The 19,420-nt window shown below is 44.0% G+C and overlaps 2 protein-coding genes and 7 non-coding genes across 9 annotated transcripts in view; 4 read left to right on the top strand and 5 right to left on the bottom strand.

Moving 5' to 3' along the window:
• Position 1: 1 nt before the first annotated feature.
• On the bottom strand, positions 2-2,401 carry surf4l (surfeit 4, like). The gene is made up of 3 exons (XM_030143148.1): positions 2,223-2,401; positions 475-661; positions 2-114 (listed from the first exon to the last, which is right to left on the bottom strand). Exons 1-3 carry the CDS (start codon positions 2,268-2,270, stop codon positions 2-4), a joined length of 348 nt encoding a protein of 115 aa, XP_029999008.1. The 5' UTR covers positions 2,271-2,401.
• Positions 2,402-3,655: 1,254 nt separating this feature from the next.
• cntrl (centriolin) overlaps positions 3,656-19,420 on the top strand; it is a 36,423-nt gene continuing 20,658 nt past the window's right edge. The window contains exons 1-17 of the mRNA XM_030143476.1: positions 3,656-3,817; positions 4,492-4,554; positions 4,741-4,850; positions 4,977-5,101; positions 5,236-5,298; positions 5,880-6,067; positions 6,161-6,393; positions 6,633-6,752; positions 7,413-7,449; positions 7,558-7,665; positions 8,811-8,881; positions 8,999-9,130; positions 13,138-13,267; positions 14,857-14,945; positions 15,023-15,145; positions 16,097-16,231; positions 17,148-17,323. Coding sequence (XP_029999336.1) covers positions 4,497-4,554; positions 4,741-4,850; positions 4,977-5,101; positions 5,236-5,298; positions 5,880-6,067; positions 6,161-6,393; positions 6,633-6,752; positions 7,413-7,449; positions 7,558-7,665; positions 8,811-8,881; positions 8,999-9,130; positions 13,138-13,267; positions 14,857-14,945; positions 15,023-15,145; positions 16,097-16,231; positions 17,148-17,323 — 1,898 coding nt within the window. The 5' untranslated portion in view covers positions 3,656-3,817; positions 4,492-4,496. The remainder of the gene's footprint in view (positions 3,818-4,491; positions 4,555-4,740; positions 4,851-4,976; positions 5,102-5,235; positions 5,299-5,879; positions 6,068-6,160; positions 6,394-6,632; positions 6,753-7,412; positions 7,450-7,557; positions 7,666-8,810; positions 8,882-8,998; positions 9,131-13,137; positions 13,268-14,856; positions 14,946-15,022; positions 15,146-16,096; positions 16,232-17,147; positions 17,324-19,420) is intronic.
• trnas-gcu (transfer RNA serine (anticodon GCU)) lies at positions 8,287-8,368 on the top strand. The gene has a single exon. It is a non-coding gene; the product is annotated as a tRNA-Ser (tRNA).
• On the bottom strand, positions 11,870-11,942 carry trnaa-agc (transfer RNA alanine (anticodon AGC)). Its single transcript has one exon. It is a non-coding gene; the product is annotated as a tRNA-Ala (tRNA).
• trnaa-agc (transfer RNA alanine (anticodon AGC)) lies at positions 12,675-12,747 on the bottom strand. The gene has a single exon. It is a non-coding gene; the product is annotated as a tRNA-Ala (tRNA).
• trnas-gcu (transfer RNA serine (anticodon GCU)) lies at positions 12,931-13,012 on the bottom strand. The gene has a single exon. It is a non-coding gene; the product is annotated as a tRNA-Ser (tRNA).
• trnas-gcu (transfer RNA serine (anticodon GCU)) lies at positions 16,847-16,928 on the top strand. Its single transcript has one exon. It is a non-coding gene; the product is annotated as a tRNA-Ser (tRNA).
• Positions 17,428-17,500, top strand: trnaa-agc (transfer RNA alanine (anticodon AGC)). Its single transcript has one exon. It is a non-coding gene; the product is annotated as a tRNA-Ala (tRNA).
• Positions 18,380-18,452, bottom strand: trnaa-agc (transfer RNA alanine (anticodon AGC)). Its single transcript has one exon. It is a non-coding gene; the product is annotated as a tRNA-Ala (tRNA).

The raw sequence follows: 19,420 nt of genomic DNA, 5'->3' as shown, positions 1-19,420 counted from the left end.
GTCATTGCATTGCCGTGTTGCCATGCATTGTGTGTACCTGGAGGCTGATGATGCCGAACAGGGCGAAGCAGGCGTACTGGACGAAGTTCCTGCTCAGGATCAACACACAACCTCCTGAGAAGACAAACAGAACATCATCAGAGAGGAACCGGAACCAGAACTAGAACCAGGACGAGGACCAGGTCCAGGTCCAGGTCCAGGTCCAGGTCCAGGTCCAGGTCCAGGTCCAGACCAGGTCTCCCTAAGGGCCTGTTTAAGTGTTGTGGTCGATGTTTTCAGATCAGGATGTGAGTACTTCCTGGAGTCTTCCTGTTGGTCTCATTAACAGAAGGTGTTTGTGGTCCTGGTCAAAAACAGAGGTCAAAGGTCACCATGCAGGTGAAAGGTCACCACGCAGGTCAAAGGTCACCAGGCAGGTTAAAGGTCACCAGGCAGGTCAAAGGTCACCAGGCAGTAGAACAGTGTAACCATTACCCAGCTGCCCCAGCAGGTTGAGCAGGACGAAGACGCCGGCCAGGAAGCGTCCACAGCCCCAGGTGGAGTCGATGTACTCGCTTTGCTCCGCCCACTGGAACCACATCCGAACGCCGTCCTCCAGGAAAGTACTGACCAGACAGAGACGAGCAACATGGGGGAGGTAGTGTTTGGTAAGACGGAGGAACTGGAGGAGGAGGAGGAGGAAGAGGAGGAGGAGGAAGAGGAAGAAGAGGTGGAAGAGGAGGAAGAAGAGGAGGAGGAGGAGGGGGAGGAGGAAGAACAGGAGGGGGAGGAGAAAGTGGAGGAGGAAGAGAAGGAAGAAGAGGAGGAGGAGGAAGAAGAGGAGGAAGAGGAAGAGGAGGAAGAAGAGGAGGAAGAGGAGGAGGAGGAAGAAGAGGAGGAAGAGGTGGAAGAGGAGGAAGAAGAGGAGGAGGAGGAGGGGGAGGAGGAAGAGGAGGAAGAACAGGAGGGGGAGGAGGAAGAGAAGGAAGAAGAGGAGGAGGAAGAGAAGGAAGAAGAGGAGGAGGAGGAGGAGGAGGAAGAGGAGGAGGAGGAAGAGGAAGAAGAGGAGGAGACAAATGTATGAATAATTCAGACTAATCTTCATCTTGAAAATCATCATGTGCTTTGGTCTGGTTCCATCAGATATTAGACCAGACCAAACTGGTCCAGATATTAGACAGGTCCAGACATGAACAGAATTGATCTGTTGATGAGGATGAAAAATATGGAATAAAAACAAATGAGTTAGAACTGAAGAACGGGTTACAAACAGAGCTGAACCAGACCAGTCTAGAACAGTCCAGACCAGACCAGTCCAGACCAGACCAGTCCAGTAGAACCCAGAAGAACCACCCAGAACAAACAACAAACATCTGACACATGAATCCAGATCCCATTCAGACCTGGACTAGATGTGGTCCAGGAAGATCCAGATCCAGAGTCTGAGCTCAGTTCAAGTCCACACCATTAGCCCTGGTTATCTGAAACCTAGGACTGGACCGGGTCCAGAGGGTCCAAATGTATTTGACCTGAGTTCATCTGGTCTTGGTTCAGGTCTGAGTTCCGGTCTGAGTTCATCTGGTCCAGGTTCTGATCTGGTCTCAGGACCCGGTCTCAGACTGTGGATGTGGCAGCAGGTCAGTGCTTCCTGAACCCAGACTGAACTGGAACCGGACCGGACCGGACCTACATTAACCCATCTGGGTCTAACTTGAACCCGGCTAAAACGTCTCATTTCCGTTAGACGCGTTAAAGCGGACCCCGTTAAAAACAGTGGATTTACCGTTAAACTGTCCGAACCGAACCCACCCACGGATTAAACCGAACCAGCCGACCCGGTCCACTGTGACCCCGGTTCTACTGTTGAATGGAACATAAACCTGGACAAACTTCACCAGGTTTGGGCGGTTTCCACATGAGGTCCAGGATAGTCCGGATGTGGTTCTGATCAACCCGCGGGTCCAGAACCCAGAAGAACCTCCATCTGGGTTCGGACATGAGCCGGTCCATGTGTCCTGGGTCAGACCATTTCAGGTGAATTTACCTGAAACCCAGTCTGAGTCAGACGGAATTAAACAGGACTCTGTTCAAATCAAACCCATTTAATCTGGTTTCAGTCCGAACCGAACACGGAACCACAGGAGGTTCTACACACTACCGGGTTCCGACCTCCGGACCGCAACGGCTCCTTCCTCTCTCTGTGGCCGGCTCAGAGTGCGCGTCTCCGGCTTGCAGGGGCTCACCTGGTCCGCTACATCCTCCGCCTGGCTCATCAGGTCTCCGTGGCCCATGGCTGAAGGCACTTCGACGGCTGCAGCTCACGGTCAATCCCGCCCTGTAGAGTCCCGGTTCGGTATCCGCCCGTCAAGAGCAACAACGGATCAACTCCTCGACAGCCTCCTCTGACCCAGAATGCCCCGCGCCGAGCAGGAGGGCGCCCCCTGTGGACGAGACGGGTGGAGGCATGCCACGTGGACTGAGTGGAAAAAAATACAGAAAACGGACCATATTATTATTATTATTATTATTATTATTATTATTATTATTATTATTAGTTAGACTCAATAACATAATGACCTATAAATAATGACAACTATGACAAATTTTTGTTACCGTTTTAGTGCAAAAAAATAAAAAAAATAAAATAAAATAAAATAAAAATTACGTGAAAATATTTGCATTAAAATCATTGTTATTCAATCAATCAATCAATCAATCAATCAATCAAATTTTATTCATATAGCTCCAAATCGTAACAAAAGTTATCTCATGACACTTTACATTTAGAGTTGGAATAAACCAGACTCTCAATGATTATTATAATCATGTAATAAATATTCCTTGAGCAGTTTGTTAATTGTTTTTATTACCACATTTGTTAAAATTTAAAGGGTTTTGGGTGATCTGTAAAGTCGGCAGATTAATTTGAATATCTGTAGAATAATATTAAACATTTTGTTTCCGGTTCAGTAAAGGGTTCGGTACTGCTTTACAGATTTTAGTATATTCCATCTTTGTGCAATTTAGATTACATTTAATGTAAATTCTGTAAATTCGAAAAACATTCCTTCCTTATTTAATAAATCCGGACTAATTTTTTTTTTTTTTTTTTTTCTCATCCCAGGGTTTTCCTGTTGGTTGTAATAGCTCTATTTTTCCACAGGGTGGCGCCATGTGGACTGAAATTATGAGGAAACGCCATTCTCCATTAATGCAACACTTATGACAGCTTCATATGCAGTTTTAGATATATGATAGTCCCATTTGAAAAGCAGCCCCCCCCCCCCCCTCCCCAAAGCCAAAGAACAGATGAAAACAGAACTGTCACTGCCTTTGAATCTCCACCACTGTTACCTTCATGGTAATCTGAAAAGACGCAACGATATATAAAGAGTGTCGTTTCATATTTCAGACTACGTACAGATGTAAATATATGAAAGTAAAGTGTAAAGGAGACACGTTTCCGCTGTGTGTTGTATTTATTATATTTATGTTCCTCATTTCTTCATGTACATGTACAGTGACTTTTCAAACTACGACCTTCTGACGGGACCGTGAAGGTAACATCCATCAGACTGTGTTAATATTTTTTCTTCGTGAAGCTACTGATTGATTTTTTTTTTTTTTTTAATTAATTGATTGATTATTTCCGATTATATGAACCTTGTGTCGTGTTTCCGGGATTGCGGCTCTTTTTTTCCCGACACAACCTGCGGCCGTTAATGCGTCTGTGTCCGTGCGTTTCCATGGAGACGGAGGATTAACTCTGTGGAACCGGCTAACTGACCCACCGGACACACAGGGGTTACCGCCGGTCCGGCTCCTCCGCAGGCAGCAGGTCAGTCCGGACTGTCCCGGGTCAAACCGGGTTAGAAATTAACCACATGTGAATCTAAACCGGTTTAAATTTACCGCGTTAGAGTCTGGGTTTCCATGGTAACCCAGCTGAGTGGCTAACAGGCTAACGCTAGCTAGCAGAGTTTAGGTTAAAGAACAGTTTCAAAGGTTAAGCTCCATTAAATCTGAACTAAAACATGACCGGGTCCTTCAAAGTCTCATTTTTATGAAGTTTTATCAAAGTCAGAGCTCAGAAGCTGGCAAATTGGGATAAATTAGAATTTGTACACAGTTAATAAGTACAAATGTATGGTTGAATTCAGTTTCTATGTGTTTTGGGTCATTTTGGTCCAAGTGAGTCCAGCTGGTGGTTTTTATGCATGTATGAAACTATTAACATGTAAATTATGTCCAGTAATGATGTCAACATTTAGAGCAGAAAACACTTGAAGTCACCATTATGTGTTCATCAGTGAAACAACATGTTCCACAAACTGCAGGTTCAGAACACTCCAACACTTTAGACCAAAAACATCAAACAGAATCACAGAACGACACAAACACTGAATGAAACCAGTACAACTGTGTCAGACTGTCTCCATTAATGACAGGATCTGCCGGTCCTGGTCCTGGTCCTGGTCCTGGTCCTGTATCAGGTCTTTTGTTTGTCCACAGACATCATGGAGGACCAGGTGGATGCGGGGGGATCAGATGGTCTAGGGTCCAGAGGAGGTTCAGGTACTGGTCTGATCTGGTTTCGTCAGTCCTTCACCAACATTAGAAACCACACATTAGACTAGTGTCTGAGTGTTACCATGGTAACAGAGGTCCTGGTTCTACTGGTGGTAACTGTTACTAGACTGATTTAACTGACAAAACCACAACTAGTTTACAGTTCTGGTTCTGAGTCCTGGTTCTGTTCAGGGATGAGACCCATTACTGAGGAGCTGCTGCTGAACTGGACCAGATGTCCAACTGTGGATCTGATCCATTCTCTGAACCGGTCTCCTTCAGCCGGAGAACCGCACATCCAGGTTTGAACCAGATTGCTGATCCACTTCACACTGTAGTCTGTCTCAGAGACCTGGATCCAGGACTGAGTGGACCCTGTCCTGACCCGGTATAACCCTTACCCTGGTCCACTGGACCCTGTGTCTCAGTTCATAGAGAACCTTCACGGCCGTCAACGTCTGCAGGTCCAGAACCTGAACCAGATCCAGAGGATGGACCAGCTCAGCACCCTGACCCGGATCCGACACCTGGAGCTGGACCACAGCCACATCCGGTAAGTCCACTACACTGTCCAATCAGAGGACATAGAGGACAGAAGACCGTCCAATCAGAGGACAGTAGATGTTTGTGTAGATGTTTGTTGTTGGACATGTCCAGTCTGCAGTACCTGAACCTGTCCTCCAACAGGATGGACAGCGTCCCCTTGTGGTTGGGGAGGACTCTGCATCTCCAGCAGGACCTCATCACCTCGGTGAGTTCAGCCCATCCTGGTCTGGACTGGGTTCAGCCCATCCTGGTCTGGACTGGGTTTGGACTGGTTTAGTTTGTGGTTTTATTTCACTGACTTCAAAGTCCTTACATCACATGGAACTGAAGTGAGTTCAGTGTAAATACTGGACATTATCCTGATCTGTATTCTTAGACAGAGAGGGTGAACTCCACAGTGTGTTTGGTTGGTTTCGTTGTTGTTTCGTTGTTGTTTTGTTGTTGTTTTGTTGTTGTTTTGTGTTCCTCCTCAGATCATCTTGTATTTAATGTTGGTCACAGTAAATTAAACCTGAAGGTCAGGAGTTCAAACACAACAAGGACAAAAACAAACTGAAGGGTCAGTGTGTTCACAGGTGTACAAAACTGATGCATGGGTTTGTTTGTGTGTTTATGTGTGTGTTTGTTTGTTTGTTTGTGTTTTTTTGTGTTTGTGTTTTTTTTTTTGTGTGTGTGTTTGTTTATGTGTTTATGTGTTTGTGTTTTTTGTGTGTGTTTGTTTATGTGTTTGTGTGTTTGTTTATGTGTTTGTTTGTTTATGTGTTTGTTTGTTTGTTGGACCTACGGCTGTATGAGGTCTCCAGACTGCGTTCTCTGAGCAGCCTATCACAGCTGTCTGTGTCAGGAAGCCCTGCCTCCTCCCTGCCTCACTCCCGCCTCTTCCTGTTGTACCACATCCGGACTCTGACCAGTCTGGACCAACAGCCAATCACAGAGGAGGAGACAGGACACGCCCAGCAGCCTTTCCATACCGGTACAGACGTCTGTCAACAGTTAAGCTGATAAACACTGATTTACGACGAGGATGAAACCAGACGCAGAAAAATAAAAACACGCCTTTTCCCAGGGGAGCCGGAGAACAAGGTCAACGCCGGCCAGACAGGTCAACGGCAGTCAGAGCAGAGCGGCCTGCAGAGGGAAGTCAACCTCGGCCAATCAGAGCAGAGCAGCCTGCAGAGGGACGCCATAACCTGGCTCCACCAGCAGGAGGAGACAAACCCAGTGGTGACCGACCACACCCACACACACCGACGTAATCGCAAAGAGCTGGAGCAGGAGCTGCACGCCAAGACTCAGCTGGTAACTCCACCCCTTCAGCACGCACTGCGGTGGGAGGAGAGTAGGAGGAGCTGGACTCACCTAATATTATGTGTGGTATTCACTCACTTCATTCTCCCATCATGCCTCGTTCCCCCCGACTGTTTCAGGTTTGTGTGCTTGTGAAACGTCCCATTGGCGCCAGTGGTATCTGTTTGTGAAAGGGGCGTGGCTTTCAATCAAAGGGGTGGATTTTCACAGTGAAAGTGTTGTGTTTGCAGTTGGAGCAGACAAGGGCGGAGCTAAGCCAAACCTTTCAGCGTCTGTACCATGTGGAGCAGGAGCTGACCTTCTATAAGTTAGACAGGAAACTCCGCCCACTGCACACCTGCAGCGCCATGGTAACAACAACACCACAACAACAACAATAACAACAACAACAACACGCTAATCACACTGTACAACTGTCCTGTTGTTCTCCTTCTTCTTCTTCTTCTTCTCCTTCTTCTTCTCCTCCTCCTTCTTCTTCTTCTCCTTCTTCTTCTTCTTCTTCTTCTCCCCCTTCTTCTTCTTCTCCTCCTTCTTCTTCTTCTTCTCCTTTCGTCTTCTCCTCCTTCTCCTTCTTCTTCTGTTCTGATTCACTTCCCTTTTCTTCTTTTTTCTTCTCATTCCAGTTCATGTGTCAGCTATTCTATATTTGGATTCAAGTCAAATTCTTAAATTCTCTGCTGTGTGTTTGTTAAATGTCAACACTTTCTGCATCATTAACCGAAGATCAAACCAGACATTTAAGGAAACACTAATGGATATTTTTCACAGTTTTCCGACATTGTAGAGCAAACTGAGAAAATGAAACAACACATCCATCAACAGTGAAACTGCTCTTTCCGCCGTTCATTCTGGTTGTTTTAATTTGAACCAAACACTTCAGTCGGATTCAAATACAGTTGTTTTTTTCCCTCATATTTCTGTTTAATGTCATCATACACAGATGAATCAGAACAGCTGTTGGGTTTGGGTTTACCAGGGACACGGTTAACCTCATGAACTGGTCTGTTCAGCAGGACGGTGCCATAGACACTGTGGACGCCGTGGACACTGCAGGTGCCGTGGACGCCGTGGTCACCGTGGACACTGTGGATGCTATAGATGCCGTGGACACCATGGACACCGTGAACACCGTGGACACCGTGGACATTGTGACTGAGAGTCCGTACATTGGAAAAGCCCGCCTCATCTTGACGTCTGTCCCCTCCCCCTCATCGTCTGGACAGAGCCCCCTGGTGGACGACTGCAGGACACATGGGAGGACAGGTATGAAGGGTCTGCGTGGTGTCAGATCAGTGTCCACACACAGGGTTTACACAGGTCCGTAAAAAGCATTAGAAGTCATCCAATAGATTTTGTGAAAATTAAGGCCTTGAATGTCATTGAAAAGCATTAAATTCGATGTCCAGAGGCATTAAGAAATGAAATACACTTGATGGAAAAAAAGTATTGTTATTCACAATTGATTTAGATTGTATAAACATTTAATAATTTTGATCAGAAGTGTAGTGTGATGATTGACAGGCCAAACCCTTTAACTGACTGTTGTTTATGGCTGATACATGAAGTCCCAACAGTGGATGTTTGGAATGCACCGTACTGTGAATGTGTTCATTCTGTGGTGGAAGAACAGAGGGAATATTAGCAAATGTGGGAAAAATGGGAAAATGTAAGTTTGAACAGAAGTGATTGGAGGAGGAACTGTTGAGAACCTGGTGAAAGCCTGTGGACGATAAATGTATAAAACTACAAATAAAAGTGTACGTGCAGTCGGACATGGACGATAAATGTGTTTGAAGTGACTTTAAACAGGGCTTTAAATTCGATTTACTGATACCCTGACACAGATGAGCTCACTGTGAATCTGTTTACCACCTATACCTGTCAGACGAGGTGGCCGAGTGGTTAAGGTGATGGACTGCTAATCCATTGTGCTCTGCACACTTGGGTTTGAATCCCATCCTTGTTAACTCTTTATCTGTTGGTGAATAAAGCTGCTCCTGCTCTGACAGTTCCCCCTCTGCTGTTGTACCTGAACTACACACACAGACTCCAGTTCAGTGTTGGATTTCTGTCACTGTACGTATGTACTGACTCCACCCCTTTTATAATCTGAAAACTCCAGAAATTGTACTGTGATCGGTAGGGGTGGAACAGTACAGAAAAAAAATCAGATCGGTACGTTTTCAGTACAGCGAAGGAGACCAGTTAGTCACTGGTCGAATGAAACACCGGAGAAACGCAATTCAATAATGTGGGTTTACTTTAGCCACGAAGGCGGGACATGAGACAGAAGGTGCATGTGAGAGGAAGAGATGACCCTAACCCTGAGTTCACCTTTGACCCTAACCCTGAGTTCACCTTTGACCCTAACCCAGTGTAATGATGTGAATCCTGGTGACTCTTTTCAGATGAAGACAGTCTGAAGATGCACAATCACACAGAAGAGGACACACAACAGCAGGAGACAACACACACACAGGTAACAACACACTGTGTGTGTCTTTGGGCTCTGTGTGGTACCTGTGTGTTGTTACCTGTGTGTTGTCACCTGTGTGTTGTTACCTGTGTGTGTGTTGTCACCTGTGTGTGTCTGCAGGAGGCGCTGTGTCGTCTCCTCAGTAAACTGATCGTCTTGGAGACTCTGAAAGAAGAAGCTGAAGACATGAAGACACAGAAGGACGAACTTGACACACAACTACACAGTCTGGACACAACAGACACACAACCTGTGAGTACCACACACAACAGATACACAACCTTCGAACACAGTGGATTTACTGTTCGAGGGACAGTTTTTTAAGGTAATTTTGGTGGAAATACACTAAGGTTTTTCTGTGTTCCTGATAAAGTGGCTGAGGTGGAAAACAGACTGTTTTGAACTCTGTCTTTAATGTTATTTTTCTTCTGCTGGTGTTGGTTCTGTCTGGACTGATCCACATGAGCAGAACTCAAAGGGTTAAATGTGTTGTTGGAGAATGCAGGCATCAATCCCGCTACCTCTCGCATGCTAAGCGAGCGCTCTACCATTTGAGCTAATTCCCCTGTAAGTATGCAACGGATTCTGGTTTGGAAGGTCTGGATCCACGCCGGTACTGGTCCGGAGGATTCGGATCCATACAGGTTCTGGTTTGGAGGGTCCGGATCCAGACGGGTTGTGCTTTAGAGAGTCCGGATCCAGACTGGTCCTGCTTTAGAGGGTTCTGATCCAGACGGGTTCCGGTTTGGAGGGTCCGGATTCAGACTGGTCCTGCTTTGGAGGGTTCTGAACCAGACGGGTTCTGGTTTGGAGGGTCCGGATCCAGACGGGTTCCGGTTTGGAGGGTCCGGATCCAGACTGGTCCTGCTTTGGAGGGTTCTGATCCAGACGGGTTCTGGTTTGGAGGGTCCGGATCCAGACGGGTTCCGGTGTGGAGGGTCCGGATCTAGACTGGTCCTGCTTTGGAGGGTCCGGATCCAGACAGGTTCTAGTCTGGTCAGATCTGTAATTATTGTAAATGGGTTCTCCACTCACTGACCTGGTGAAATCCAGAACTGAAAGAGTTAAAAGTGTTGTTGGAGAATGTGGGCATCGATCCCGCTACCTCTCGCATGCTAAGCGAGCACTCTACCATTTGAGCTAATTCCCCTCTTTGTGTTTGTTTGTTTGTTTGTTTGTTTGTTTGTTTGTTTGTTTGTTGTTTGTTTGTTTGTTTGTTTGTTTGTTTGTTTGTTTGTTGTTTGTTTGTTTGTTGTTTGTTTGTTTGTTTGTTTGTTTTCACCTTAAACCTTCAGCTGGTTGTGGACCTCCAACCCTGTGGACCATCTGTGCGTTCAGGACTGTTCCTCTACATCAGGGCTGTCAAACTCATTTGAGTTCAGGTTCCACATTTAGCCTAATATGAAATAAAGTGGGCTGGAAACAGTGAAATAATGTAAACAACAGGATAAGAACTTAGAAATAATATCAACTCCAAAGTTTTCTCTCTGTTTTTGAGTGAAAAAAGTCAATTTCCGTAATGAAAATGTTTACATCTACAAACCGTACTTGAAAGTAACATGAACCAATATGAACAACCTGAAAATTCTTAAGAAAAATAAGTGTAATTTTCACAATATTACACCTCAGTAATATACATTTATACATGTGCATCACAACTTACAGATCACAGAGGATCTACAAATACACAAAAACATTTGATAACAGACAGAATATTGGTAAAATACTACGTACTTCTCTGAAGACATTTCAGGTTGTTTGTATTTTTTGTGAAAAGCCAGTCTGTAAATGTAAACATTTTTGTGTAATTTTACTTTTTTGACACTAAAAAAAAAGAAAAAAATAGCTTTTTTTCCATTATTTACCAGTTATTATAATATTATTTTACTGGTTCTGACCCACTTTAGATTGAAAATCCTTGATTGTTAATTTTTACATTTCACAAATTCATCCCAGGGACAGGACTGGACCCTTTGGTGGGCTGGATTTGGCCCCCGGGCCGCGTGTTTGACACCTGTGCTCTACATGTTCATGTTTATCAGGGTTCACTGGGCCCGAGCTAGAACCTCCTCTTCCTGATTAAATGGTTTTCATTCTGTTTTTACCATCTTGGAGTCAGTTTTGGATCATTTTTTAAGTATCAAGTAGGTCAGAGGTGTCAAAGTTCACCGACAACCCCCACCCCCCCACCCCCCACAGAGTCCAACCCCTCCCACAGGATGAATGTGTAAAATACTAAAGTTACACTGAAGAACAATCAATGATGTGAAAATCAGTTTAGTTCAGGTTCCACATTCAGACCAGTATGATCTAAAGTGGATCAGAACCAGAACAATAAGAAGAGAATAAACGATAAATACTAACGACACATTTTTCTTTGTTTTAGTGTAAAAAATGAAAAAAAAAAAGTAAAATTATATGACAAAGTTTACAGATGATCCTTTTAACAAAAATGTGAATAACCTGAACAAACCCCGTGAAGTGTCTGAACATAAACCAGTGTCAGTTTCCTCATATTCTGCCTGTTTTTAAAGGTTTGTGTGTTTGTAGATTCTCTGTGATCTGTACCAGGCACAGTGTGGTTCAGATTCAGAAGAATTTTCAAGTTCATGTTGTTTAATTTTTGGGGGTTTTCATATGTAAACATTTTCATTACGTTATTTTCCTTTTTTCACTGTAAAGAAAAAGAGAAAAGTTTGGAGTTTTCTGACAAGTTTTAACATTTAATTAATGGAAATTCTACTTCTGTTAATTAGGATCAGGATATGAAATCAACTTTATGAACATCTTCTGAAATTTATTCAAAATCTTATGAGATGTATTTAAAGCATAGACAGAAACTAAAGCAGTTCCTATTATAATAACTGCAGTGTTATCTCTGGTCCTTTCTGCTGTTTTGAACTCTGTCTTTAATGTTATTTTTCTTCTGCTGGTGTTTGTTCTGTCTGGACTGATCCACATGAGCAGAACTCAAAGGGTTAAAAGTGTTACTGGAGAATGCGGGCATCGATCCCGCTACCTCTCGCATGCTAAGCGAGCGCTCTACCATTTGAGCTAATTCCCCTGTGAGAAGGCTGTCCACTGGTGTGCAGAGTAAACCTTCAGCTGGTTCTGGACCTCCAACCCTGTGGACCCTATGGACCATCTGGACCATCTGTGGGTTCAGGGCGGTTCCTCTACATGTTCACGTTCATCAGGGTTCAACGGGACCTAAAGCTGAAAACGATCCCATATGGAGGAACTCTGTGAACAGGAGCAACAGGTCTGTGTCTCTTTAAGAACCTTTGACCCCTCCCCTTAGGGACCCCTCCCCCTCCCAGCGCTACGGCACCCTGATTGGCTGGAAGGCAGATTTCCTGTGTCTGTTTGAAGAAAAGAGGAGGAGGAGGAGGAGGAGGAATAAGGCAAGTTTGTAACGGAGAGACGGCAGAAGATGAAGAGTTAGAACGGAGCTGATGTTTTTAACTGTGGACGGTAGAGGAGGAGGAGGAGGAGGGGGGTGTTTCCCAGCATGCCCCTGTGCTCTGGACTGGTCTGACTGAACTGTGAGTATCAGAGGTTTCCAGTCTGATCTTCATCCACTTCAGCCAACAGTTAGAACAGTAGGACTGGAGTCAGCAGCACACACAGAACTGCACAGTGGTACTGGTCCGCAGGGTCCAGATCCAGACGGATTCTGGTTTGTAGGGTCCGGATCCAGACAGGTTCTGGTCTGGACAGATCTGTAATTATTGTAAATGGGTTCTCCACTCACTGACCTGGTGAAATCCAGAACTCAAAGACTTAAAAGTGTTGTTGGAGAATGCGGGCATCGATCCCGCTACCTCTCGCATGCTAAGCGAGCGCTCTACCATTTGAGCTAATTCCCCTGTGTGTGTGTTCAGAGTAAACCTTCAGCTGGTTCTGGACCTCTGACCCTATGGCCCATCTGTGGGTTCAGGACGGTTCCTCTACATGTTCATCAGGGTTCAACAGCACCATCGAGTGACTTCATGTTTGATGATGTCATGAATCTGTGAGAACTGAGGTTTATTCACAAACAGGAAAAAAGTCGACGAGGATGGGATTCGAACCCACGCATGCAGAGCACAATGGATTAGCAGTCCATCGCCTTAACCACTCGGCCACCTCGTCTGATGGAGGGGAGGGGGGCTACACCCACACCTCCAGGCTCAGCAGCTCTGGTCCAGACCAGGACCAGAACCAGGTACCACTGTCCCACAGGATTAGCTTGACTGACCCGTCCCTCTCTCTCTCAGGTCCAGAACCAGCTGTTGGTCACCATGAACAGGAAGCAGAGCGAACTGGAGGGTCGCCTCGACGACACGTTGTCACGCATTGCCATAGAAACGCAGGAGATCAAAGAGCTGGAGCAGCAGTTGACGGATGGTGAGTGGAGACCGGACTGAGTTTGGACACAACTAAAAAAAAAAAAAAGTTTGGACACAAAAACAAAAAAAAGAGTTTGGACACAACAACAACAAAAAAAAAAGAGTTTGGACACAACAACAAAAAAAAAAAAAGTTTGGACACAACAACAAAAAAAAAAAAAGTTTGGACACAACAACAAAAAAAAAAAGAGTTTGGACACAACAACAACACAAAAAAAAAAGAGTTTGAACACACACACACAAAAAAAAAGAGTTTGGACACAAAAAAAAAAAAAAAAGTTTGGACACAACTAAAAAAAAAAAAGAGTTTGGACACACACACAAAAAAAAAAGAGTTTGGACACACACACACACAAAAAAAGAGTTTGGACACACACACACACAAAAAAAGAGTTTGGACACAACAACAACAACAACAACAACAAAAAAAAAGTTTGGACACAACTAAAAAAAAAAAAGAGTTTGGACACAAAAAAAAAAAAAAAAAAGTTTGGACACAACTAAAAAAAAAAAAGAGTTTGGACACAACAACAACAAAAAAGAGTTTGGACACACAAAAAAAAAAGTTTGGACACAACTAAAAAAAAAAAAGAGTTTGGACAAAAAAAAAAAAAAAGTTTGGACACAACAACAAAAAAAAAGAGTTTGGACACAACAACAACAAAAAAAAGAGTTTGGACACAACAACAACAAAAAAGAGTTTGGACACAACAACAACAAAAAAAAAGAGTTTGGACACAACAACAAAAAAAGAGTTTGGACACAACTAAAAAAAAAAAGTTTGGACACAAAAAAAAGAGTTTGGACACAACTAAAAAAAAAAAGTTTGGACACACAAAAAAAGAGTTTGGACACAACAACAACAAAAAAAAGAGTTTGGACACAACAACAACAAAAAAAAGAGTTTGGACACATCAACAAAAAAAAAAGAGTTTGGACACAACAACAACAAAAAAGAGTTTGGACACAACAACAACAAAAAAAAAGAGTTTGGACACATCAACAAAAAAAAAGAGTTTGGACACAACAACAACAAAAAAAAAGAGTTTGGACACAACAAAAAAAAGAGTTTGGACACAACTAAAAAAAAAAGTTTGGACACACAAAAAAAAAAGAGTTTGGACACAACAACAACAACAAAAAAAGAGTTTGGACACAAGTGTAGTTTGGAGGAACTTCAGGAACCTCCACCTCCTCCTGGTACCGTCTCATCTCCTCCTCTGTCTCCTCCTCCATCTCCTCCTCTGTGTCCTCTTCCATCTCCTCCTCCACCTCCTTCTCTATCTCCTCCTCCATCTCTTCCTCCATCTCCTCCTCTGTCTCCTCCTCCATCTCTTCCTCCATCTCCTCCTCTGTCTCCTCCTCCATCTCTTCCTCCATCTCCTCCTCTGTCTCCTCCTCCATCTCTTCCTCCATCTCCTCCTCTATCTCCTCCTCTATCTCCTCCTCCATCTCTTCCTCCATCTCCTCCTCTGTCTCCTCCTCCGTCTCCTCCTCTATCTCCTCCTCCGTCTCCTCCTCTATCTCCTCCTCCGTCTCCTCCTCCACCTCCTCCTCCATCTCCTCCTGTGTCTCCTGGTGGTCCAGGTCAGATCCTGGTGAACGAGGTCCTTCAGAGGGACTTGGAGGACATCATCCGTGGACTTCAGCAGAACCTCAGAGGCCTCAGGGACCAGGTATCAGTCTGACTCTGCATCATCATCTTCATCATCTGACTCTTCACCATCTGACATGGTGCTGTTGTTGTTTTAAGGCTCGTGTTGCTGAGCAGCAGATTCAGAGTCTGAAGATGGAAAACCAGGGTCTGCAGCTCCACCTGGAGGACAGTCAGAGACACTGCAGACAGCTGGAGGAGCGAGAGCACACACACTCACAGGTAGAACACATGGAAAGACCACAGCACATGCAGAACATACGCAGAACATACCCAGAACATATGCAGAACATACGCAGAACATATGCAGAACATACGCAGAACATACAGAGCATACACAGAACATACAGAACATACACAGAGTATACGCAGAACATACACAGAACATACACAGAACATATACAGAACATATACAGAACATACACAGAACATACGCAGAGTATACGCAGAACATACACAGAACATACACAGAACATGCAGAACATACACAGAACATACGCAGAGTATACGCAGAACATACACAGAACATACAGAACATACACAGAACATACACAGAACATATACAGAACATACAGAACATACACAGAACACATATATACAGAACATACACAGAACATACAGAACATACACAGAACATACACAGAACATATACAGAACATACAGAACATACACAGAACACATACAGAACATATACAGAACATACACAGAACACATACAGAACATACACAGAACACATACAGAACATACACAGAACATACAGAGCATACACAGAACATACAGAACATACACAGAACATACGCAGAGTATATGCAGAGCATACACAGAACATACAGAACATACACAGAACATACGCAGAGTATATGCAGAGCATACACAGAACATACAGAACATACACAGAACATACACAGAGTATATGCAGAACATACACAGAACATACAGAACATACATACATACAACATTTTTCTTCATTTTGTTTTTCTCTTTGACATCAGTTTTGTCTTTAATGTTGTTTTGTCTGTTTAATCTCATTCTTTCAGTGGTTTCAGTATCTACAGGTTTTAGTCAAAACCCCCAAAACACACACATTATTATTAGTAAAATGGATGTAGATGTGCCTCAGTTTCCCATTAACACTGTGTGTGTGCGTGTGTGTGTGTGTGTGTGTGTGTCCAGCTGCTGTGTGTCCAGCAGGGGGAGCTGTCTGAGCTGCATTCACAGGCTCACACTCTCAGAGGACGACAGGTGGAGCTGGAGGCGGAGCTTCAACACCTGAGGGAGGAGCTGATCTGTCAGCTGACTGTGGGGCAGGTAGTTAGAGTCCAGACCTAAACCCAGACCTGAACCCAGACCTGATCCTAGACCTAAACCCAGACCTGATCCTAGACCTAAACCCAGACCTGAACCCAGACCTAAACCCAGACCTGATCCTAGACCTGAACCCACACCTGATCCTAGACCTGAACCCACACCTGATCCTAGACCTGAACCCACACCTTATCCTAGACCTGAACCCAGACCTGATCCTAGACCTGAACCCAGACCTGATCCCAGACCTGAACCCTGACCTAAACCCAGACCTGATCCTAGACCTGAACCCACACCTGAACCCACACCTGATCCTAGACCTGAACCCACACCTGAGTCCAGACCTGATCCTAGACCTGAACCCAGACCTGAGTCCAGACCTGATCCTAGACCTGAACAACCACCATCAGGTAAAGACTCGATGAAGGGATTCGAACCTGTTTGTTCAGAACCAGCCGTCCTCCTGGTCTGATGACCTCTGAGTCTGGGGGTCAGAGGTCACAGGGTCTGTTCAAACAGTGTTAGGTGGATCACTTCAAGTTCTCGGATCAAGCTGTCTGTAAAGTCCATCACTGAACCATGTGGTCTGTGTTGGGTTCAGAACTAGGTCCTCCATCAGACGAGGTGGTCGAGTGGTTAAGGCGATGGACTGCTAATCCATTGTGCTCTGCACGCGTGGGTTCGAATCCCTTCCTCGTCGAGGGTTTACCTTTGTAAGAGTTTGTCTGTAAACTTCTGATTCATGTACAAATGGAGGTCTCCTGTAGACCTGGAACTGTTTCTTGGGTTTAAGGGTTGAAACTCAGATAAGTAGATGTTTATTACTTTAATGATGTCACAGACTCAACGCAGACCATTTGAATCTCAGCTGTTGGTTTTTTCCTTCTGTGGTTCTAAACCCTCATCCCCTGATCTGCAGGACGAGACGGTACCTCTACAGCAGACGGTCCACAAACTCCAGACCCACCTGGACCAGACCACAACCCAGGTACAGCAGACCAGAACCCTGCAGAGAGAGACCAGGAGCCAACTGGACCAGATCACAGCCTCAGTGTTCCAGGACCAGCAGGTTCATGGAGGCCTAGATGAGATCAGGTACCGGAGCTGCAGATCACAGATTTATATTTAGGAAGTTGAGGTCGAAACCAGAGATCCAGACTCAAGAGATCCAGTAGCATGAGGAATTTAGAGGGGCTACAGGGGAATTAGCTCAAATGGTAGAGCGCTCGCTTAGCATGCGAGAGGTAGCGGGATCGATGCCTGCATTCTCCATGTGCTCTCTTATAGACCTCAGAAGAGGTTCAGACTCCACGTCGGATCATTTTTATGTTTCAGTCCTTCAGAGACACGACCTCTGGTCTTTGCTCAGCCTGTCCATGAACCGACCCAATGGGACAGAACAAGACCGAGTCAAAGACACAACCAGACAAACTGAGGAACCTGGTGTTTTTTTCTTCGTCCATCAGTGTCGCTGTTGGACCAACCCCTCCGGTTCAGTACCAAGGTTATTATCGTTGACGAAAACTAATGAAATGACGAAAACTAGAATTGTAAAAACATTTTCATTAACTAAAATAAATAAAAAACTATAATTAAAAGAAAAAACAATAACTGAAACTGTATTGTGTGTTTACAAAACTAACTAAAACGTATAAAAATTATGGATAAAATTCCCTTCGTTTTTGTCTTTGTCAGTGTAAGATTGATATGAAATCGATTTATTTCGCTCTAGCAATTTTAGCTAACAGCACCATACGACACTTTTTGGTCCGTCACTTGTGTTCACTTGTGGTTTCCAGTCGTCTTCTGGTCCCCACTCTACCTGGAAACATGGAGACTAAAGCAGCAGAGTCCTGTCTGGGACTGATTTGAATACGACGGAGAAGAAGAGAAAAGAGACCACTGAACCAAAATTAATACTAAAACTAAACTAAAAAAATAAGCATTTAGAAAAAAATGAAAACTAATAAAAACTAGCAAATCTGCTCTAAAAACAAATTAAAACAAACTGAATTAGAGAAACTAAAAGTCAAGAGTAAATAAAACTAAACTAGAATGACAAATCCAAAACTATTCGAACCTTGTTCAGTACTGATGTGGACGGACCTTCACCAAACCAGACCTGTTTGAAGGAGTAAAAGGGTTAAATGTTGGAGAATGCGGGCATCGATCCCGCTACCTCTCGCATGCTAAGCGAGCGCTCTACCATTTGAGCTAATTCCCCTGGTGACTGGGAGTTATTTTTAGTCCTTGTTGTGTTCCAGCTGCAGGTTCAGGTTCTCTGTGTTCATGTGGTTTGTAGAATCTGGAGGAACAGGAAGTAGAATTCTGCAGGTTTACATGTTTGGAACCAAGGTTTATAAAATCCATAGTTTTTTAGACATCTCCATCTAGAGGAGATGTAGAGTCCAGATCAGCCAATCCGACCCACCGGCAGAATTTATGAAAGACAAAAATTACACTGAACAAAGAAAACATTTTAGTTCAGGTTCCACAATCAGAAAAGTATGACCTAAAGTGGATCAGAACCAGTTAAATAATAACATAATAATGATAAACAACCACAAATTTAGTTTTATGTGTTTGTTTAAAAGTGTTTAATTACATGAAAATTATTTACAAATTATCCTTTCACAAAAAATGTGAATAATCTGAACAAATATGAACAACATGGCATGTTTTAATAGAAATACATGTAATTGAACCAATATTCTGTCTGTTATTAAATGTTTTATGGGTTTGTAGATCCACTGGGACCGTACGTCAGAATGAACATGTGTAAATAATAAACTGAGGCCGAATAGTATTCAAACTGCACTAGTTTATTATAGTTTGGACAATATGAAACATTTTCAGAATGGAAGTGGACTTTTATCACATTGAAACATCAAGTTTGTTTTTGTCATTATTTAATGTGGAACTGGAACTAAAAATGGATTTGACAGACCTGATCCAGATCAAACCCTGATCCAGACCACAACGTGATCCAGATCAAACCCTGATCCAGATCAAAACCTGATCCAGACCACAACCTGATCCGGATCAAACCCTGATCCAGATCAAAACCTGATCCAGACCACAACCTGATCCAGATCAAACCTTGATCCAGACCACAACCTGATCCAGACCACAACCTGATGCAGATCAAACCCTGATCCAGACCACAACCTGATCCAGATCAAACCCTGATCC

The sequence above is a fragment of the Sphaeramia orbicularis genome, chromosome 9, assembly GCF_902148855.1.
Source record: "Sphaeramia orbicularis chromosome 9, fSphaOr1.1, whole genome shotgun sequence".
NCBI classification, from domain to species: Eukaryota; Metazoa; Chordata; class Actinopteri; order Kurtiformes; family Apogonidae; genus Sphaeramia; species Sphaeramia orbicularis.
Note: the sequence above shows the minus strand (reverse complement) of the source record. Positions and strands in the feature narration are given on the sequence as shown.